Here is a 21,406-nt window from a genome sequence, read left to right on the forward strand (position 1 = left end):
ATTTCTTTTTTCTTCATTTCTAATTATTAATATTATTATCGTATTAAGCCGGACAAGCAAAGATTTAAGACGAATAATCTTGAGAGCCCATTACTTTCTCCTGATACACAAAGTGCAATCGAAAATGCAGAAAAAATACTCGAAGAAGTACAACATAAAATCACAGAAGTTACTTGGCTATACACTAAAACTGAAACTAAACGCAGAGTTAAAAAGAAGGAAAGGTTGGTTGAATTTTAACAAGTTTATTAACTTATTGTTTATCCTTTTTCCATTAATGTTGTTATTATTATAAGATTTTTATTATCTATATACATTAATTTTTTTTTATACGCAATAAAAATTGTATTTAAATATACATATATTACTAATAAAAATAATTATATATATGTAATATAATATATATTTATATAAATATATTATTATTAATCCTACTATATAATTATTATTATCTTATCTATCGTATAAATAATTTATTATCTGCCTGTTATATTTTTTTAACCAATTTTCTCGATTTATAATTTTATCTTTTTTTTAATTTGTTTAAGGTATACCGATTACCTAGAACCACCTTTAGAAGATGAGAAAGAAGAAGCACTATATATACACGAACTTGTGTCCTCAAAACTCAAAGAAATCGATCATGGAGAGAACGAAAGCAACTCGGAGAGAGACGAAATTTTGACAAAGAAAATCATGAAAAAACGTGACAAAAGAATCGCACGTTTGTTGGAACCAAAATTTCGAATTGCGAAAAGATATTCCAACGATATTCTTTATCGACAAAGAAATCGGTATTGTTGCATACCTTACGAACAAGTCGAATTTAATAATCCAAAATGTACGACTACGAAGAAAGATGAAATAATAAAAGATGATAGAGTCGATGATAACAAACGTAAAATAAAATCTTTAACGATTCAAAATGGCCCACCGTTAAATATCGCAAGGGAATTGATGAAACAAAATTTGGGCTACGTTAACATATCACCCGATACATCTTTCGTTCATAATAATTCTAACGTTAATATTTATAAATTCCGTCACAAATCTTGTATAAATGATAAATCATCGAAAGATAGTAATATTAATGAATCAAGAATGGAAGAAACGATCGATGAAATCGATGAAAGTTCAATAAAGAATCGATTGATTAATAAAAAGTTTAGAATAGAAAAAAAACAAAACAGAATTGAAAAAGATATAATAACACAATATAAATCTGTTTCGAAGGACGAGGATGATTCTTATTCTAAAGACTTGATAGACGAAAGGAGGAATGATCTATCGTCTGAACGTGAAATAAATAGTGGACGGGAGGAGAATAAAGATGGAGAGAACGTTTCGAAACATCTGCCAAGGACAGGTGTCGACTGTTTTCTTTCGAATGGCGAACCAAGCTCCTCTTCTACTTATTCGGACCATATTAAAAACCTAATACCTGAACATAGAGAAATTATCATTAAAAGTGTTAATCCTTACGTTAATACAGATATAAAAAAATTTATAAAAGAAGATGAGATAAAGGATACGAGTAAATCTCACGATGTTGATGATAATAATGATCATGATGACGTGGGCGATGAAAATGTTAATAATTATAGACAAAGAATCGATAGAAATCTGAGTGAAACTTCGTTTGATAATATCAAAGAAATCGAGGAAGATAATATTAAGATATTAAAAAAAAATAAAAAAACGGATTGCGAGAAAACATTTAAAATGTTTCAGAAACATGATTTACGAAGGGACCAAAAGAAAAAATTATATAATAAGATCGATGAACGTTTTGAAAATATTTTTCAAAAATACAATCTAAGAAATAATTCGTCGTACAAATTAAAAGATGAGAGTAGAAATGTTTTAGATAACAGTATGCAAGATTCAGATAATAGTATTTTTAATGAGATCGAATTAAATCCACCTTCGATCGAAAATTTCAATGATATATTCTTTCTCTATGATAAAATGATCGAACGTATTTCTAAAAGTGAAAAGAAATTAGAAGAGATGTTAGAAGAATTTCAATTGAAATTATCCGTTCAATCTCATAATACTAAGTTACCTAATAATACTGATGTTACATATTGTAATTTAATAGCCCTTAAAAGTGATAATACGAAATTAATGAAATTAAATCCTTCGAAATTAGTATATAAACATCAAGAAAATGATGAATCAACGTTATCATTATCGGACGAAGCAGTTGTTATATCTGAAGAAGATAAATTACAAAAAAATTCGTCTATTATAAACGATCATTCGTCATTAACAAATAAATTCTGTAATTTAAGAGAGGAAACTTCCAAGGTTCATACGTATTCATTGGAACAAAAACAAAATGACAAATTGAGTAATAAGATTTTTACGTTAGATAAATCTAATTTGTGTTCTATCGAATTAAATGTAGAAAATATTCCTGACGTAGAAAAGAAAACGTTAGAAATTTGTTCTAATAATAAAAATATTATGGCTTGTGTTCCTCTCTCAACAAATTATCATTCTAATAATATTGATTGCCTTGAAGATTTGCGAAGAAATGACGAATCCAATCAAACATCGTTTAATAATGAGGAATTACTTCTTCCTAAAGCTTCAAAATGTCTTTTGAAACGTCAAGATCAATTTGTCGACCATCTATCTTTCGAGAAAAAGAACAGTTTTGAACGATCGATTGTTAATAGTTTATCAAATGTAGAATATAATCCTTTGATGGTACAAGAATTAATTAGGCACTTACAATTGTTTTCGAATGTATATAATCATGATATTCCTACTATTTTACAAAAGTTTTTTGTTGATACCATAAACCGAGAATCCGATTTAATCTTGGATCTTTTATCAATACAAAAACATGATTACGAAAATGAAAAAAGTTGTTCGGTGAAAGCATTTGTGCAAGATAACGAATGCAAAGTGCATGATGACGTTATCTCTAATACAAATTCTTTCGATGATATTACATACAATCCTATGCAATGTAAACAAAAATCTTTTGAAATTTGCCCATTAAATACTATGGAAATCGAAGATACCAAAAGTTCGATCAATGAATTAAATCAAAATGAAATTCAAGTATTAGAAAAAAGTACTCAGTATGATATTTCACATGAACAAGACATTCTTGAATGTGAAGATAGAATTATTAAAGATATTTACTTTGATAAGAAAAATGGAAAACAAATATCCGATACAAAGTCTGAAATAGATAAATATTCTACTAAACAGAAACAAGAAAATTATTCAAATGATACAAAATTACATTTTACAATAAATGATAATACCAATAAAAATGATAAAAGCTCTGATATAAATATGGTAGTTTCCAATTTGCATTTACTTACAAAAGTAATTGATAAGTTATCAGAGGGTGAAGATTGCAGGTATGTAATATATTAATATTGTTATTCCTTAAAAATTATTTGTTATTAATGAATTTTGTTATATTACTTTTATAGTAATCTGTCCGATGTAAATATTAATATACCTGTCACACATATTGCTACGGTAAGATATGTGATATAAGAATTTTCTTTCATGTATTCATTTTACATTGAAAAATGTAATGATTTGATTTATTTTAGATTTCATCAGAAACATCTCATTCTGAAGGAGAATTATACTTGCCAAGTTCATGTTCATATTCTCTTGGAGAAATTAGAGTTATGAAAAATTCAGCAGCCACATGTAATCGTGCACTCGTCAGTAATAATACATTGACTTCCTTATGTGATACTACGAGTGTAAGTAAATTATATGATTTTTATATTCAATACTTTTTAATATTATTATTTTTAATATCATTGAAAAGAATTATATTTTTTTTCATGTTTCAGTTATTACATTACAGCTCAGGCGAAGTAAGTGTAGATAACACTGATATTCTTTAAAATAAAAAAAATAAAATAAAATAACTGGTATTTATAATTATATTTAGTATTGAAACAAAGAAAAAAAAATAAGAATAATTTAATCATAAATACATTACATAACAAAAAAATTTGTCTAAATCGAAGTTCGCTAAATGTGATCAATTTTTGTATATTTTATTCATAAAAAATATATGTACATACATGTAAATAAACAATTCTTAACTGATATATTATCATCATGATATAGCAAATATTACTGTAGATATTTGGGGATTATTATCACCTGAAGAGACGTCTACCTGATAATAGGTAAAAAGGAACATACAAATGACCATGTAAATTTCTAAGCTCTGTTAATTACAATATGAAATGGAAAAGTAAAAAGTGAACTATATATACGATATATATATATATATATATATATATATATATCGTATATATATATACACACACACACACACAATGAACGTTATATACATATATAGCACTATGTACACATTTGATTTGTTCAAATTTATTATTATCATATTAAAAAAAAAAAAGAATAAAAAAAAATAAAAAATTATTCTGTCACAAAAATGCGCAAAATTGCTTATATATATATAAATAGTAAAAATTTCTATTCAAGATTCTTACAATCACAGTATTCAGTCGGTAATTTCGTTCAGAAAAAATTTTATATGTATGTGACAATCGGATAATTTAACACTAATTAAAAAGAAAAAACAAAGAAAAAGATTTACTCCAACATCCTTATCCATCTATTTCTACTAAAACAAGATATTACGAGTATATTGCCTTAAAAACGCTAAACTTGCCATTACTGTATTACAATGGATAATAATAATATAACTTTGATCAATATAAATATCTTTGTACTTTAGATAAAAAATTAATCATATTAAATAAGCTATAATTTGTTTTTTTAACGCTATTTATATTTTTAATTTTATAAATATAAAAACGCAATGTTTAGACATAGAAGCAAATGAGTGTAATTATATATTCTCTATTTATTTAGTAGAACATTTTTTTTTCTCGTCACTTTCAAAACCGGAATCTAAATCATCACTGTGAGATTTTTTTAAACAACTTTTAGAATTTTGTCTAAGAACTTTTCGTTCTATTAAAAGATGTTTAATACTGTCTATTAAATGCTGAAAAAAATTTGGATATCCGTCATAACCAGGAAAAACGTTAACGTCTATAATAGCATATTTCTTAGTATCATTTTCTATCACAATATCAATGCCAACTAAATGAAGCCCAAATATTTTGGTAATTCCTCTGACGATTTTTTCAAGTATTTCAATATTCGGTTTCACCACTGTAGGTATATGTTCTTCCGATAGTATAGACCATTTAGATTTAGAATCAGGTTTGGATATATCATGAGTATTAAAAAACAATGTGCTTAATGATGCACAATCATCTGAATAAAAATTCCTCAAGCTTGGACGTTCAACAACATGGAAATTTTTCCCAACTACAAATAATTTGTATAAAATGGCATTATGATTGACAAAGTTTTGAGCAACACATGGAGGCTGGCAGTCTTTTAAATCTTTTGAATTGAAAATGACCATCATCTGGCAAAAAAAAATATAAATTTCTTTTATATAAATATATGAATCATTAAACGATTATACATACGATAATTACCTTGTGTGCATCACTTGATCCATGAGCAAGAAGCGACTTACAAACAAAGGGAAATTTAACTCCACTTTGTTTTAAAATGCGCATGTTTTCAAGAACATTTGTACTCTTCAATTCTACAAAATTTGGAATAAATACGTCTGGAAGAAAAAAATATATCGTACATAAAAACATCAAGCAAGATTAAATGCCTGACTTATATAAATAATTTTACTGAAAGATCTGTTGTCACATTTACCATTAAAGTGTATGCTTTCTTGGATAATTTTATAATATTTATATCGATTATGCAATTTCTTAACATTCTCCAAGGGATCTATAACTATTAATTCAGGATGTTTATCAATATATTCTTGCAGTTTTGACGTAACGTTTATAGCCTTAAAAATAAAGAGATAATTATGATAGGATATCAGAGAGAAATAAAATAATTAATTTTATCATACATTTCCATTTCCACCTTCAGCATGTGCTAGCAAATCCACGAGTTTATGTAGAAATACATGAAGTGGTCCCTGTGATTCTAAACTTGAATAGATATCTACCTAAAAAAAAATTAGAACATGAAAATAGAATATTAAAAGAAATTTCTCTTTAAAACAAATCTACATATATAATGAAAACGTATATAATGAAAAAAACGTGACACCTATGAAACCATAACCTCTAATATAATAAATATTCGGATTAATTTTTATTTAAAATTAATCATTCCGATAAAAATATATAAAACTTACCAATTTTAATGAAAATCCTTCTGTTTTACATACTTTCTCAAAATCGTCGAAGTTTAATTTCTGTCGTTTTTTTTCACGTACCCAATAGCCGATAACATATTTATCACACATTTTTTTTGTCTCCTGTCTCGTATTCTGTAACATTAATTTCCTTTCCTTCAATCAACCAAACATGTTTTCCTCATCGTCCTACTATACTACGGAGTAAATTCAAGTTCGATTCTATATTCTACTAGACTGCTAAGAGAGTTTTTATAAACGAACTCATGATGAAGCTCTTGAACAGCGCGGTTACCGACATAGGTTGGAAACTGTTTGAATTACTAGATTTCGCGGTATTTGTTTTTATATGTATGAATAATATATTTCTATTTATAGATAGATTTATATATAATACCTTTGGGATTTTACAGTATATATATATATATATATATATATATATATATATAATATATTTAATAATAATACATATATAGTAATATATATATAAAATATATATTAAATATATATATATATTTTTTTTATCTTATACTAAATAAAGATATAACAAATGTTTAATATTATAAATCAGTCAACATTTATAACAATTTTTATTAACATAAATAATTTTTATAACTTAGATATATATTTTTTTAATATTTGGTCTGTCGTCACGATTATATAAGTTATAAAATTATTTTATATCAAAATAAAGATATTTATATATAATGTAATTATAAGCGTAATAATGTACATAAGATAATCGAAATTTCAAAGGTCATCTGATGACACAAAGGTCATCTAGTGACATACAAGATTGAAAATATTTTGGAAATTTATAGCCATGGCGATAGGCAAATAAATGTACAGATAGTTATAATTAAATAAGTTGTAGGTAAAAACATTTACTACTTTTTATTAACATTTTTTACATATTTTTTGATAGTTACATTATGATCTGTGCTTCGCATTTATTTTTATACAAAGGTAGATATAGAAGGTAGACGGTGATATGTACGACTCTTGCAATAATAGCACGAGACGCACAATTTTCCAGAATATTTTAATTTTACGAACAATAACTCTCTTTTTCCATTGTTTAATATAATATATATATTATATATATATCATATATATATTATATATATAAATAGCAGACAGTCCGTATATTAACTTTATAATTTCAATTGGAAATATTTTACCTAACTGTTTGTGGCTCTGTCTGAGAGAGCTTTATATTGATGTTTATTTTTTAAGTTATTAATCACACATTGAAAGGATGTTACACTTTTTGCAATATAATACTCATAATCAATTATAGTCTGTAGAATACTGCACAGATATATATACATATACATATACATATATATATATATATATATATATATATATATATATATATATATATATATATATATATATATAATGCAAAATTTTTATCTAATAACGTCTATCCGACATAATCTCTTCGATATTATTTAAATTTATTTATTCTGCTAAAAGCATATGAGTGTATATATTTACTGCATCAGTGTATACATCCCAATAATATGTGATACCGCAAAATACATTGATTATTTTCAATATTTTTTTTCACAGTCTGGATTTATTCCATCCTATCACTTTTTCAAATTTATATAATTGTAGGCTGTAATTGAAATCTATGTAAAAAATCAGCATTAATGCCATAGCAATTATTGTTAACTAATGATCTGAGAAAACCTAGAAATGAAAATGTAACACAAATAAAAAATATTATAAATTTATATCAAGAATTAAATCATCAAAAATTTCTCTTCCAATATTATACATAATTCCTTTAATATTTAAATAGACTTATATTGCTGCACAATCTTTTTTTGTATTTCTAATTAATAATAGCATAAATATTTATGCAGTCTATAATTATTATTTCATTAAAAGTTAGCATCAGCAAATTGTGCGTACACATTAATCCCTGTGGCATTAATGCTGTATGTCTGTCCGAGGAAGGATGCAAATCTTTTGCTTTAACACTGCAATTATTTAAGTTCCTATTGACATAAGCACTCTGGCGGTTTTCATCTAAACCATAATTTTAACCGTAAAGCATCCACTCCATTTAAATAATATCGAAATAATCGTTTATCACGCACAAATCCCAAATTTTCATATAATCGTAAAGCTGGTCGATTTGTTATTTCAGTCTCCAATACAACTTCATCTGCATCATCCTCTACCATTGCACGTATTGCCCTCCTCACTAAATTCGATCCGATCTTGCGTTTTCGATATTTTACATCAACCGCTAGCATTGCAATATATCCACGTTTTATTACCTTTCTGTGGATGTCCAGCTTGCAGACAATGGCACCTACACACTCGTCACCATGCATTGCCTTGATGAACAAAAAGCAAGAGTTTTCTGTAAATTCTATACCTGAAAGATAAAGGAATCCAACCAAAGCTGGCTAAGTTCTTTTTATTTTGCTATTATATTACTCCATATTGATATCTTTTAAAAATATTACACAAGTTCAAATACTAATGTATTACTCTATTACTATAAAATATTAAATATATGGTACCAAAGAAAATTAATTTAAATAGCAGCACTGCTTAAATGAAAATACTATCTTAAAGTATATTTACCAGGAAGCACAACTTCGGCCAGTTATGGATAAAATATCTATATGTATAAATAGAATATGGTTCACTTAAGTCTTTTTGTATCAATTTCATTATATCAGGCATTTGCAGTTCACTTGTATAACTAACATATTGAATTTCATTATCACTACTTTCCAAGGATAGTGTTTCCATTTTTTCTGTGAAAAAAAAAAAATAATGTATTTTTATGTCTCTATTAAATCAATACTTTATAGTGTTCATATGTTATAAATATTTTAATAGTACACTCTAGTACGCTATGTTTTAAGTACACTCTGCAAAAGCAAATTTGAGAACCAGTTGTTAAATCTAACAATCATTTAACTTTCAATGCCATTTAAAAATTACATCAATCAGATATACTTATAAACAATATGTTAGACATAATTAGATTGCTACTCAAACAGACATAATTATTTTTAACAAATTTCATATGCTTTGAAATATATTTGATTTTGTATTTGATTTTGGTAACAATGTATTTAATGTGCCTTAACGTTATATCCATTTAATTAAACGTACCATGTTGATTTAAATGACTAGTTTCCATTGTTTGAGATTGTGGAGGATGATTGGATGAATCGGTTGTTCTAGAAAAAGAATCGCATAAACCGTTTTCTTGGGAAATACCATTTGTATGAGGTTCTTCTGAAATTTCTGTTGTTTCCAGACTCAGACGAGTATTAATATCTAAAACATCTGTTAGACAACTTTCATTTTTATCTTTAATTTTGCTTTTTGTAGTTTCGGTGTCGTTCGTTTCCGTATCACCTTCTACTCTGACACATTCCATTTCTCAAGAAATGAATTTTTTTATCTTTAAATACAACTCAAAGGACAAAGTGTGTGGCAAAGTTCCAGCCACTGTCCCTGGAGAAATATATTTTTTTAGTGATCACCTATAGAATATATTGGTATGACATGAGAATTTTTTAATTGATCACTATATTTTCAATCGAATTTTCATTATTGTTATTACTTTCGTGGCATTATCGTAATTTTCTTATCTTAAATTAGAGAAGATCGACAGAACCGCTCTACAACTGTCACCATATTGGATTTTCTGTGGTAACTGTTTAAGGTACTATTACATACGGTTAACGTTTCGCACTTATTTGGCGCTCGAAAAAATGCTTTTGTAAATCAACCAATATCATGTTATATACTTTTATCCAATCTAACAATTTCAATTAATTATTTAAGATCTTTAATTACAATTTTTCTTTCTTTATTCTTTAACATCAACCTTAATATTCTTCCAAATCGTAATACACTTATTTTATTTCGTATTATATGACTTTAAGAATGATTTGCTCGAAGATGACATTTTTTAATGATTCCAACTTGAAGGATACATTTGTGTATCTATGTTAAAAGTAATACACGACTATGTGTAATAGTTATTTGACATTTCTATTCATGTTAAAAATGCATCAATAATGATATGAAAATGTAAATATCATTAGTGAAAATATATAACAAAGAATTGTAAAAATGTATTAATAAATTCTGATTACTGAGTTTTATTGAACTTGTAAAATATTTAAATTATTTGAATTATTTCAAATATTATGTAAGTTGCGATATTGTCCTCCAGATGTCTTATTGGCTTTCCTAAATAACTACATCAATAAAATAAGGTATAGCCAACTGTAATATATACAGTTCATGTATCATCGAAATGTCGTGAGTATTGCTATAAAGCTAGAAGCGGGATATTTGGCAAATATATAATATATCGATAATATACTAGGTAAATCTAGTATTTCATCTATTAAGTGTTTTCTAAGAAATAAAGCATCTTTCGACAAAATTAATAGCGATTTTTTTTAAACTTTAATCATGTCCGACGAAAAGAAGGTAACGTTTTATAACCTGCAAAAATAATACTGTTTACAGTGCATAAGGTTAAGCAGTTTTTTGAAAAATCGTTTTTTCTTATAGGAGACTAAAACAGAATCAGAGCATATAAATTTAAAAGTTTTAGGCCAGGATAATGCAGTAGTACAGTTTAAAATTAAGAAGCATACACCTCTTCGAAAATTAATGAATGCTTATTGTGATCGTGTAGTAAGTTAAATCTTTTATATACTATATTGTTCCTTTTTATTATTTATATATTGTGTTACAATAAAGTGATATTTTTATTATCTTATAGGGCTTGGCAATAGCGGCAGTAAGATTTAGATTTGATGGACAGCCTATAAATGAGTTGGATACACCAACGAGTCTTGAAATGGAAGAAGGAGATACAATAGAAGTTTATCAACAACAAACAGGGGGAACGTGTTGAGGTTGAGAATATATTAATACACCACAGAAAAGTTTACAAACGGACTAAAAGAAAATTTATTGTTCCAGTGTATATCTTTCATAAGAGATGTTAGTGCTATCTTTTTGCATATGACCGTCTTGGTCATGTGCTTCTTATTAAAGTGTGCTAAGGCGGTAAATACATTATATTTCTTTTCTAATATTTTTGGTATGTTTTCTTATTTACAAATAAATATTAGCCTGTTGCTTGAACTTTTTGATCGTGTACTTCAAGATAAAAAATGTTATTCTCTATAGTGTCTTAAAGGTTCATTAATTGTCACACACATTTAATATGTTAGAATATTGAATGAGCGACTGTTTTACAATTATTTGATAATATAAAAACAACTTTTTTAAGTGTAGATTGTATAACATGTTGAAAAAACACAATGTTATATACCATTATGTAAGCAGACATAAGTTTCTATGAGGCAGAAGTCTTTGTATATGTGAACATTTTCAAGAAAATTCTCTACAGTGTAATAATATACGTTTTAAATAATAAATTTTTATTTGTAAATATTCTGTTTCTGTATTTGCAAGATATACAGGAACACACAACTACATGAATATTATTTTAATATCTGAAAATATCTTACATTAAGGTCTTTAAACGTCCTTTGCATTTTATAATTAAATGTTTTGTGAAATTAATGTTATTTTATAAATCAACAAGAATAAACTCTGTATTATCTTTTTTATAAATATTTTCTTTTGCTATTTAATATAACACCTTATCAATTTCCTTATAATAATATTTATGTAATATTATACAGAATATAAATAATCATATTATCTTTAAAGATCAACATTCGCCTATGTCTATCATAGTATAGTATTCGATATGATTATGCGATAACAATATTTTGATTATGTATACGAATCAATAAGGAAGTAAAAAAGAATTTGTCAAATTGAAAGAAAATAATTAATTCAATTATTGTTTTTTATTTTAATCTTGATGTCGATAATAAAATACTATGCAAATATATATAATAGATTTGAAATATGGTCGCGCATAGTAAACGTTTGTAACTGTAGATAGCGCAACAAATCCTATTTGCATTGATGTACGGTACGCGATTATTTTCATTTTAAATCATATATATATACATATATATAATAATAAAATCATACTATTAATTTCGTACGAATAATATTATCAATTTTGCACATTGTTTTGGTGTTTGAAAAAATAAATTTTATTTGATAGAATTAACGAAAGATATAGAAAAGTACTAACATTCCTTTACCGTATGTATTATATTCTTAATTTTCTTATATATATATATATATATATATATATATATATATATATATATATATATATATATATATATATATATATTGTACGATTCTTCTCTAGATAGTTCTATTTTATTTTACAGTTACAGTTAATAAGTGTGAATTCGATAATATAGATAGATAACACACAAAAGATATTGAAAGGGTGGATGTATTCTTTCTCACTCATACAAAGAATTATTTACGAACCGGTATATAAAGTTTTTTTCGGACATCGATAGATTCGTAGAATGTTAATACTCTTGGATTTAAATTAATATATTATATCATGTTTGCAAATATACAACCAAATGTGGTAGAGCCTATGCAAGTTGATGTTCCGGCAGAAGATAATGACAATGCCGAAGAAGAACCATATATCGTTGAAAATCCAACATTGGTACGTACCAACAATACGAATAACCTTAAAAATATACATTGAGATTTTATTTATTTATTTTCTTTTTTTTTCTCATTTCAAATATAATCATTGGTAAAAGATAAATTGAAAATGTAATTCTTTTTTGCAACTTCCTTTTTTGTAATTTTTATTTCCCATTAAAAATTTTTATTTTGCCTATATTAATAAATAAAATTCTTTAATATATATATATATATATATATATATATATATATATATATATATATATATATATATATATATATATATATATATTAATTCTATCGTATTGATAGGAATTATATAATTATTTTCAGGATTTGGAAGTTTATGCCAATAGTTATACCGGTCTTGCCAAATTATATAGGCTCATGTATATAGCAGACCATTGTCCTATGTTAAGAGTAGAAGCATTGAAGATGGCAATTGCTTATGTGATGACTACTTATAATGTTAATCTTTATACAAATTTACATAAAAAGCTTCTTCAATGTACTGGTTCCTCTGGATTACCAGACATTGCGGCACAATCAACTTCTCAAGATATGCTAACAATAGATCAAATGTGGCTAGAATCACGTACTAAAAAGGCCGCTTTAAAATTAGAAAAATTTGATACAGATCTCAAAAATTACAAAAGTAATTCAATCAAAGAAAGCATAAGAAGAGGTCATGATGATTTAGGTGATCATTACTTAGATTGTGGTGATCTTGTCAATGCTTTAAAATGTTATTCTAGAGCACGAGATTATTGTACCAGTGGCAAGCATGTTGTTAATATGTGCTTGAATGTAATTAAGGTTTCAGTTTATTTACAAAATTGGTCGCACGTGCTTAGCTATGTAACTAAGGCTGAAAGTACACCAGATTTTCCAGATCTTCACAGCAAAGACAACAATCAGGCTATAATTACAAAATTAAAGGTTGCAGCTGGATTAGCAGAATTAGCTACAAGACAATACAAAATGGCTGCAAGACATTTTCTTCAGGCATCATTAGATCATTGTGACTGTCCAGATTTACTTTCACCTGGAAATGTAGCACTTTATGGAGGCCTTTGTGCATTGGCTACTTTTGATAGACACGAGTTACAAAAACAAGTTATATTTAGTAGTTCATTCAAATTATTTCTAGAACTGGAACCACAACTAAGAGATATTATTTTCAAATTTTATGAATCAAAATATGCGTCTTGTTTAAAATTACTCGATGAGATAAAGGATAATATACTTCTAGATATTTATATAGCACCACATGTAAATGTTTTGTACACACAAATCCGAAATAGAGCATTGATCCAATACTTTAGTCCATATTTAAGTGCTGACATGAGACGAATGGCAACTGCATTTAATAGAACAGTCCCAGAATTAGAAGATGAATTAATGCAACTTATTCTTGATGGACAAATTCAAGCTCGTATTGATTCTCACAATAAGGTAATATTATTTAATAAAAATTTTGGCTTAATGAGGTGTTATAATTTTTATTGAATTTTATTTCAGATTTTATATGCGAAAGATGTTGATCAACGGAGTACAACGTTTGAAAAATCTATTGGTGTTGGTAAAGAATATCAGAGACGTACACGCATGTTAATTTTGAGAGCAGCTATGTTAAAAAAACAAATTCATGTAAAGGTACAAATAATAATCCTCCTTCTGTTTATTACTTAATATTATTAATATTTGTTAATAATATTATTTTTTCAATATGCATAATAATGAGGAATTTGTTTGTATAGAGTCCACAGCGTGATAATACGCAAGGAGGAGAAATGTCAGTAGCACCTGCAAATAGCAGTTTAGCTCAAAGAAATTGAAATACTCTATACGTTCAGATCTTGATTGGTTTACTTCTATATCCATATTGAATTTTTCTGGTCAGCTAAGATATAATGTAATTTGTTATAGTTATATTCAATGATTTTATGCCAGTGTACCTCAATTTTCAAAATAAAGAATGTATATAAGTAACATGATATTATATATATGTATATATACATATATATATATACATACATACATATATATATGTGTATTCCAAAAAAATATCAGTATTATTTATTAACACACTATCTATTTGTTTTTAATGTGTATATCTATTTATTTATATTAAATATAACTAATTCGTCTTAGTGTACCTTTTGTACTTTTTTCTATCATAAATAAAAATTAATGTAATAGATAGTGTCTTGTTTTATAATGCTAGATTATTTAATTAAAAATAAAGATATAATCTAAATATTAAAAATAATACTTTTCGGCATTTTGCGTTATGTTACATTTTTGTAAATAATGTTTATTTACAATTAGTGAAAGAACCAATCAGAGAAGAGAACGTTCCTTATCTTGAATATACTATTGAGACATATCGAGATATCGAAACATATTACATGACTTCTAGCTTTGTAACACGTGTGAGTTAAGAGTAAATTATTAAAAAAGAATTTATTATTTTTTATCAACGGTAATTACATTTATTAAACCATGTCGACCATACTTGATAGTTCTTCTTTCGATGATGACATTAAATCAAAGAAAGATGATAACGAATTACGAGAATTCTTAACGATTCAAGAAGAAACGGCACGGTTTAATGCACAGGTAATTAGAAAAGTAATTACGTATATTATAGGACACAATTATTTCATTTAATATGATATTTAAATGAAACTATAATATCCGTAAAATTACATTTACCTTTTTTACATTATTAATATTTTATAAAATCAGTCCTTCATGTTTTTCAATTAAAAGGTTATGTCATATATGCTTGCATTAATTTTTAATGGTGTTTTTTTAGATTCACGAATTTAATGAATTATGTTGGGATAAATGTGTTGATAAACCAGGAAATAAATTGGATAGTCGAACAGAAACGTGTTTACATAATTGTGTGGATAGATTCATTGACGTTTCATTACTTATTACTTCCCGTTTTGCTCAATTGTTACAGAAATCAGGAGGAATATAGAATGTATATTATTCGTACATATTTATATTTATATATAAATTCAAATAATAAGGTCACTTAATTTATATGCAATTGTATTTTGGATATACAATACATATTTCAACAACTTTGCTTATGTAAAATTTTTCATTGATGTATATGTAGGACTCTGTTATTATTAGGTTATTAAAATTATTACTAAAAAACAAGGACAATTTATGGTAGTAATATATATATAACTTGAATAGTAAGGACATATTATATTGCATAAATTAATGCAATATACCTTATACAACATGACATGAATTTGTTTCATATATAGAGATGTAATATTTACAAATAATTAAAAAAATAGAACTTAGTGGCATATAAAACTTTTTGTTATATTACAATGTTTATATTACAATAAATGCATATTGTGCAATTAACATATTTTAAGTAATACAATTACACTGATAAACCTATACGTATTTTATTTAATATGATATTAGATTATTGAAATCATATACATATAGGTCTTTGAGGAAGGCACATGTTATAAAATGAATCTTTTCTCCAAAAATCTTTGGTTTTCCATCCACACCATCCTTTGTTTATTACTGTACTTATCTTTTCAGGACCAGTATAATGTGGATCTAAAATTAAAAACTTTACTTCTCCAGATGATTCATTATAATTTACTCCTAAAATTGTGTGAGCTAATACTCCACCACCTATGAAAAAAGAAATACAAATTTTAATTTAATTGAAATGATTGAATTAATTATTTATTACCAATCTTACCAATCATAATTGGTGTTCCTTGTGTATCAAAATGATGTGCGAGATCCGAAACTAAAATCGATACTTCCTCTCCGTTCGAAGCACATAATATTTTTATATTAATTCCAAGGAGAGTTTCTAATATAAAACCTACTTCGGTTGATCCAATCCATTGTTTACTACCTATGAAATTAAATGGTTTATCACCTATTTCAACTAAGCACTTTTGTATTTCTTTGTGAGATGGTATTGGTATGTTGGTATACCCTTGTAATCTATAATGTATAAATATAACTAAATTGCATCATAGTATATTATTATACATATTGCATTAGTATATTTTTATAGAAACTTGTTTAATATCTTACCTATACCAAGATATAATAGTTTGAAGAGATCTATAAGCACATCCCCATCCATTATCATCAAATTCATTTTGCATATAATGATGGTAAGAATATAATCCATACACAATACTTGATTTACCATCTTAATGATAAAATTAATATTTGTAATATTATATTCTTTTTATAGAGTAAATGCTTTAATTATAAAGAAAAAGTTATGGTCATACCTGTAATGCTTGGAATAGACTCGTGGGGATTTATAAGCATATCGCTGTTTTGTACATCGTTAAAGAATTGCACACTGTTCATACGCCGGAAGTAAGGTCTTGTTAAATCTAATGCCAATGTTGTGTGTAATTGCTTTAAGCATGAAGCTAAAAAGAAGAAGTAATACTGTATACTTTTGTATTGGATTACTTTTTATATATATATTTTTTTTTTTTTTTATATAAATTAACTTACTCATGTTATCGTCATCCCATCCATTTATATAAGGCACTGTTAATAAATGTCCAAGTATTCGTGGTTTAAAATAGAACCATTCCAATGGGATTACATAATCCGTGCAGATATAAGGATTAGATTTCCAAAACATTATTACAATGTTTATGTATTGACATATAGATTTGACTAATGCTTTATATAATTCTATAGAAGTTACATCATGATTAACTAAAACTAATCTATCAATATTAAAAGTATATTCTATACTGTCAAATGCATCTGTAATATACAAAGAAAACATTTAATTAATAGTATATTGATATAAAATATATAAATATATTTTTATAGCAAAGTGTTACTTACATTTTGCTTGATGCAATACTGGAGCATGTTTACATGCAGTGTTAGGTTCTCTTTTAGATATTTGTAATAATACATTTGCATATATTGCGTTCTAGAAAACAAATATTAAAAAGTATTATTTAGTATAAAAGTAAATAGATTATATAAAGACATAATAAAATTTTCAATATATTCTATACTAACTATATTATGTACAGATCCACTATTCGTCCTTAGAACATTAAGAAGTTCCTTGAGTTGCGCATTTTCCACATCACCATCATCATTATTACTAAAAAGGTAGATCTTCTTCGACGGAAAGTAAAATGCTACTTTTCCGGATGAAATCTTATTTCAATAATAGTATAATTATTTCGAAATAATAATAATTATCAACGTCTTATAAAAATATATTAAATGATAATTAATATTTTTAAATGGAACTTACTTGTTCATTAATTTTTTTCAGTGTATCCAATATTTTATCATTTTCACCAATTAACGGTATACCTAATTGTATTCTAACATATGCAAATTGTTCTTTAAATTTATTTTCATTAATTATCTCAATATTATTAAATTTTTCTAATTCACCATTGTTATAAGAATACCATTCTACATTTGTATTATCCAGGAAATATTTTAAAACTACTCCATGATTCTTAATAGAAATAAATTACGATCGTTTAAAACAACACTTGTAAGAAAATAATATATTACTGAAATTATATTTTGCTTACTTTGATTGCCTCAGGAATGTTCCCATCACTTTCTCTGATGTATAATATTCCACAAGGATCTAGATTTGTAGGTAAAAAACTTTCAAATGACAGAGTATTAAAAGTATCATCACTATCATTATCAATACTAAATGTTATTATTGCTAATGTATCATTATATTTTATTCCATATAAATGACCTGTAGCTGCAGTAATTACATTTTCTAATCTCTAAAAATAATGCATTGTAAATAATTATTTGTAAAATATATATATACACACACATATATATATAGGCTTTTTATATTACCTCTATGATGTTAGATAAAATCTGTAATTTCGGCTGCATTTTTGTAAACAAAATTACAAGAATGATATTGGCTAAAAATGTGTAATAATTTTCAAATCAACCTTCCGTATGGAATGTTCATAAGTTGAAACATAGTAACTTTTTGGACGTGCATTCGCGAATTTAGATTACGTTTCCATAAGACGTTAACTAACAGGTGTTAGAAATGATCGGAACAAGAATTTAAAGAAATCTTTACAAGGTATTCTGTCAATTGGATAATTAAAATTGTATCAATCGTTTTCTGTGCTCTCTAAATATAATGTTTTAAAAAATGGATCCGCTTATTCTCTAATGAGAAAAACTATGCAACGCCATCTAACGGTCTGCCAACTAACTAAGATCATTTAAATGACAGAGCGTCGATAAGAAGAAATTACAGATTTCATTGATTTCAAAATTCTGTAGATTTTTAAATTATCTTTATCATGATGAATCGCATGATTGAATCGAACAAAATATTTTGATAATAAAATGAATAAAATAAAGAAAAAAATAATTTAACAAACTCAATTTGTTTAATCGACGTATGAATTCTAATTTAAGTAATTAAAAAAAGAAAAAGAAAAAAAGAAATCAAAAGGTTACATTTTTCTTATTGAAAATTCAAGTAAATTTCGTTGAATAGATTCAAATAGATTCAAGTTCAAATAGATTTTTGTTGAATCATTTCCAATTTATAAATACATTTTTTATAAAATTAGTATAATAATTTTTTTTTATATATCGTAGAGATATTATTACGTTGCCAGAGTTATCACAAAACTAAATATGAAATTCGTTTAAATCCATAGGTATATCGCTATATCATAATGTACACGAGATATTTCGCAACTTGATGGCGGTCAATTGTAAATTCGATCGGTCCCTGGCGTTCACCTATAATTTTTCTATACTGACAAAATAACATCAGCACGAAAGATAAACTTGTGATAAAATTCGTGGTGTATATATGTAAAACGAGAGTTTTAATCAAATTGATACGAATACAATGGCCAACAAAGAGATATAAATAAACTTTGGCAATAATATCGATGAGATAACGATGATTTGCAATCGAACGAAGAAGAAAAAAAAAGAGGTTGATGAGTGTTTTATTCTATTTAATTTGTATCTACGCATTTTTTATAGTTAAAAAAAAACAAATTCGACGATATTTTTTTATACAAATATAAAATGGTATTGGAAAGAAGCAGGTGTTTGTTATTTCGTTTAAGGTATATTAAGAAACAAAAACAACAACAAAAAAAAAACAAAATAAAAGAAAAGAAGAGAAAAGAAAAATAAAGTTCCGGCAGATTTAAGAAAATAAAAGGCTTCCATTATATGAATAACACGAAACGTGACGTTTCAAGTAATTTTCTTCTATTTTTATAGAAAACACCATTATTAACGTCGGCATTATGTCGAGATATTCTTGAGATACAACTAGAGAATGTTTTGATAATGGTCAGTTCTTTCTTTCTTCCTTTCTCTCTCTCTCTTTTTCCCTCCTTTCAGAATTTTCTTCAAATGATAGAAATCATTTTGTATTGTTGTTTTACAGGTCAACAGTGATACATGGATAAGCTCGAAAGAACCGTATCTACCTAGGATTTTACCTACTAAATGTAAATTTGGAGAAATGTTTGAGGAAGAGAGAGAGAGAGAGAGAGAGAGAGAGAGAGAGAGAGAGAGAGAGAGAGAGAGAGAGAAGGGGATAAGTGACTTTGGAAGTTGAAGCTCGCCTAACGGATGTACAATGTTCAGAACGTGGAAGTGCGAAGCTATGCCACAAGGTTTGCATAGTGTTCCCTTGTGTTCATAGAACGAAACAACTTAGGAAGCTCTGTCTGATATCTCGTCTATGGACTATCCTTTCCTTACTAGCTCTTAACTTGGCTAATTTCGTATTAAAACTCACCTCACATTTACGTTTAGAGAGAGAGAGAGAGGGGGGACCACGTTTGTTAGAAGATCACCTTTAGTTAATCCTTCCTTCCTTGTCATTCTCTCTCTCCCTCTCTTTCTCTTCCTTTCACTATCTCTATCTCTTTCTCTTTCAAATGTTCCGAAATTTCTTATCACGTTTAAAGGAATTAGATCAGTATAACAGACATTACTTCGACTTCCTAGCCGAGATAACTTCTCTTGGGGTTCTCGCCCATTGCGAGAATGTATCGTCGCTTTCTCATCAACCTACGATACCTATATCAACCATTCTCGTCCCTTTAACTTTATCATAACTTTACCATCTCTAACGATTTTATCCACTTACGTTATTTCTCAAATTATTATCTTTTAATATTGATTTTTGATATCGATTTTGTATGAAATTGAATTAATTGATTTAATTTGTAATTCGTTGACTGACTTTGATTATTATCGAACTAATTTTCTTTTGCATTCAGGCCAAATAAATGTCGAAGATCTATCGTTTCAAATATCTAAGATTAGAAATATTAATGCTTCCAGGAATTTTTATAATTATTCAAACGATATGTAATGTACACGGAGAATAGTAAATTAATATTTAAAGAATAGTTCATTCGTGATTGAGATTTCATTTGATTTTAAAAGAATAATAATATAAAAGTAAAATGATTGTTACCA

The 21,406-nt window shown here is 26.5% G+C and overlaps 7 protein-coding genes across 12 annotated transcripts in view; 4 read left to right on the forward strand and 3 right to left on the reverse strand.

Annotated features, from left to right (window-relative positions):
- LOC124427967 (probable E3 ubiquitin-protein ligase IRF2BPL) overlaps positions 1-3,911 on the forward strand; it is a 21,247-nt gene extending 17,336 nt beyond the window's left edge. For 3 of the 4 annotated variants that reach the window (XM_046971474.1, XM_046971482.1, XM_046971461.1), the window contains exons 3-7: positions 49-224; positions 549-3,383; positions 3,459-3,507; positions 3,585-3,743; positions 3,837-3,911. In XM_046971474.1, coding sequence (XP_046827430.1) covers positions 49-224; positions 549-3,383; positions 3,459-3,507; positions 3,585-3,743; positions 3,837-3,890 — 3,273 coding nt within the window. In that variant the 3' untranslated portion in view covers positions 3,891-3,911. The remainder of the gene's footprint in view (positions 1-48; positions 225-548; positions 3,384-3,458; positions 3,508-3,584; positions 3,744-3,836) is intronic. The other variant, XR_006943050.1, reaches the window with a different exon arrangement.
- A 114-nt stretch (positions 3,912-4,025) lies between these two features.
- On the reverse strand, positions 4,026-6,581 carry LOC124428021 (inositol-tetrakisphosphate 1-kinase-like). Its single transcript, XM_046971576.1, has 5 exons — positions 6,269-6,581; positions 5,978-6,076; positions 5,770-5,911; positions 5,535-5,671; positions 4,026-5,461 (listed from the first exon to the last, which is right to left on the reverse strand). Exons 1-5 carry the CDS (start codon positions 6,410-6,412, stop codon positions 4,886-4,888), a joined length of 1,098 nt encoding a protein of 365 aa, XP_046827532.1. The 5' UTR covers positions 6,413-6,581; the 3' UTR covers positions 4,026-4,885.
- Positions 6,582-7,121: 540 nt separating this feature from the next.
- LOC124428024 (N-alpha-acetyltransferase 30-like) lies at positions 7,122-10,226 on the reverse strand. 2 transcript variants are annotated; one of them, XM_046971598.1, is made up of 4 exons: positions 9,668-10,226; positions 9,419-9,595; positions 8,879-9,054; positions 7,122-8,625 (listed from the first exon to the last, which is right to left on the reverse strand). In XM_046971598.1, the coding sequence occupies exons 1-4, from the start codon at positions 9,687-9,689 to the stop codon at positions 8,308-8,310; spliced, it is 693 nt and encodes a 230-aa protein (XP_046827554.1). In that variant the 5' UTR covers positions 9,690-10,226; the 3' UTR covers positions 7,122-8,307. The 2 variants fall into 2 exon arrangements, with proteins under 2 accessions (XP_046827554.1, XP_046827547.1); XM_046971591.1 differs by having other exon boundaries at positions 9,419-10,225.
- Positions 10,227-10,562: 336 nt separating this feature from the next.
- On the forward strand, positions 10,563-11,732 carry LOC124428054 (small ubiquitin-related modifier 3). Of its 2 annotated transcripts, XM_046971661.1 has the most exons (4): positions 10,563-10,756; positions 10,841-10,966; positions 11,055-11,190; positions 11,258-11,732. In XM_046971661.1, exons 1-3 carry the CDS (start codon positions 10,739-10,741, stop codon positions 11,187-11,189), a joined length of 279 nt encoding a protein of 92 aa, XP_046827617.1. In that variant the 5' UTR covers positions 10,563-10,738; the 3' UTR covers position 11,190; positions 11,258-11,732. The 2 variants fall into 2 exon arrangements, with proteins under 2 accessions (XP_046827617.1, XP_046827607.1); XM_046971651.1 differs by having other exon boundaries at positions 11,055-11,732.
- Positions 11,733-12,403: 671 nt separating this feature from the next.
- On the forward strand, positions 12,404-14,872 carry LOC124428014 (COP9 signalosome complex subunit 1). The gene is made up of 5 exons (XM_046971563.1): positions 12,404-12,466; positions 12,601-12,896; positions 13,214-14,335; positions 14,402-14,536; positions 14,641-14,872. The coding sequence occupies exons 2-5, from the start codon at positions 12,786-12,788 to the stop codon at positions 14,716-14,718; spliced, it is 1,446 nt and encodes a 481-aa protein (XP_046827519.1). The 5' UTR covers positions 12,404-12,466; positions 12,601-12,785; the 3' UTR covers positions 14,719-14,872.
- A 386-nt stretch (positions 14,873-15,258) lies between these two features.
- Positions 15,259-15,987, forward strand: LOC124426606 (mitochondrial import inner membrane translocase subunit Tim8-like). Its single transcript, XM_046968482.1, has 2 exons — positions 15,259-15,502; positions 15,702-15,987. The coding sequence occupies exons 1-2, from the start codon at positions 15,386-15,388 to the stop codon at positions 15,870-15,872; spliced, it is 288 nt and encodes a 95-aa protein (XP_046824438.1). The 5' UTR covers positions 15,259-15,385; the 3' UTR covers positions 15,873-15,987.
- A 320-nt stretch (positions 15,988-16,307) lies between these two features.
- Positions 16,308-19,163, reverse strand: LOC124426601 (ufm1-specific protease 2). Its single transcript, XM_046968467.1, has 10 exons — positions 18,776-19,163; positions 18,487-18,696; positions 18,195-18,407; positions 17,951-18,094; positions 17,768-17,858; positions 17,423-17,683; positions 17,188-17,334; positions 16,982-17,102; positions 16,635-16,888; positions 16,308-16,564 (listed from the first exon to the last, which is right to left on the reverse strand). The coding sequence occupies exons 1-10, from the start codon at positions 18,812-18,814 to the stop codon at positions 16,353-16,355; spliced, it is 1,692 nt and encodes a 563-aa protein (XP_046824423.1). The 5' UTR covers positions 18,815-19,163; the 3' UTR covers positions 16,308-16,352.
- Between the last annotated feature and the right edge of the window lie 2,243 nt (positions 19,164-21,406).

This window comes from Vespa crabro, chromosome 1 (assembly GCF_910589235.1).
Source record: "Vespa crabro chromosome 1, iyVesCrab1.2, whole genome shotgun sequence".
Taxonomy (NCBI): domain Eukaryota; kingdom Metazoa; phylum Arthropoda; class Insecta; order Hymenoptera; family Vespidae; genus Vespa; species Vespa crabro.

Coding starts and splice junctions, on each gene's coding strand:
- LOC124428021 (XM_046971576.1), bottom strand. CDS start 6,412: ATGTTACAGAATACGAGACAGGAGACAAAAAAAATGTGTGATAAATAT. Junction 6,077..6,268: donor AAGGATTTTCATTAAAATTG/GTAAGTTTTATA, acceptor ATTTTTTTTTAG/GTAGATATCTATTCAAGTTT. Junction 5,912..5,977: donor CTGAAGGTGGAAATGGAAAT/GTATGATAAAAT, acceptor TTTATTTTTAAG/GCTATAAACGTTACGTCAAA.
- LOC124428024 (XM_046971591.1), bottom strand. CDS start 9,689: ATGGAATGTGTCAGAGTAGAAGGTGATACGGAAACGAACGACACCGAA. Junction 9,055..9,418: donor TAGTCATTTAAATCAACATG/GTACGTTTAATT, acceptor TTTTTTTCACAG/AAAAAATGGAAACACTATCC. Junction 8,626..8,878: donor GGCCGAAGTTGTGCTTCCTG/GTAAATATACTT, acceptor TTGTTCATCAAG/GCAATGCATGGTGACGAGTG.
- LOC124428054 (XM_046971651.1), top strand. Junction 10,967..11,054: donor ATGCTTATTGTGATCGTGTA/GTAAGTTAAATC, acceptor ATTATCTTATAG/GGCTTGGCAATAGCGGCAGT.
- LOC124428014 (XM_046971563.1), top strand. CDS start 12,786: ATGTTTGCAAATATACAACCAAATGTGGTAGAGCCTATGCAAGTTGAT. Junction 14,336..14,401: donor GTATTGATTCTCACAATAAG/GTAATATTATTT, acceptor ATTTTATTTCAG/ATTTTATATGCGAAAGATGT. Junction 14,537..14,640: donor AAAAACAAATTCATGTAAAG/GTACAAATAATA, acceptor TTGTTTGTATAG/AGTCCACAGCGTGATAATAC.
- LOC124426606 (XM_046968482.1), top strand. CDS start 15,386: ATGTCGACCATACTTGATAGTTCTTCTTTCGATGATGACATTAAATCA. Junction 15,503..15,701: donor CGGCACGGTTTAATGCACAG/GTAATTAGAAAA, acceptor GTGTTTTTTTAG/ATTCACGAATTTAATGAATT.
- LOC124426601 (XM_046968467.1), bottom strand. CDS start 18,814: ATGCAGCCGAAATTACAGATTTTATCTAACATCATAGAG. Junction 17,684..17,767: donor AGTATTGCATCAAGCAAAAT/GTAAGTAACACT, acceptor TGTATATTACAG/ATGCATTTGACAGTATAGAA. Junction 17,335..17,422: donor ATGGGATGACGATAACATGA/GTAAGTTAATTT, acceptor TCTTCTTTTTAG/CTTCATGCTTAAAGCAATTA.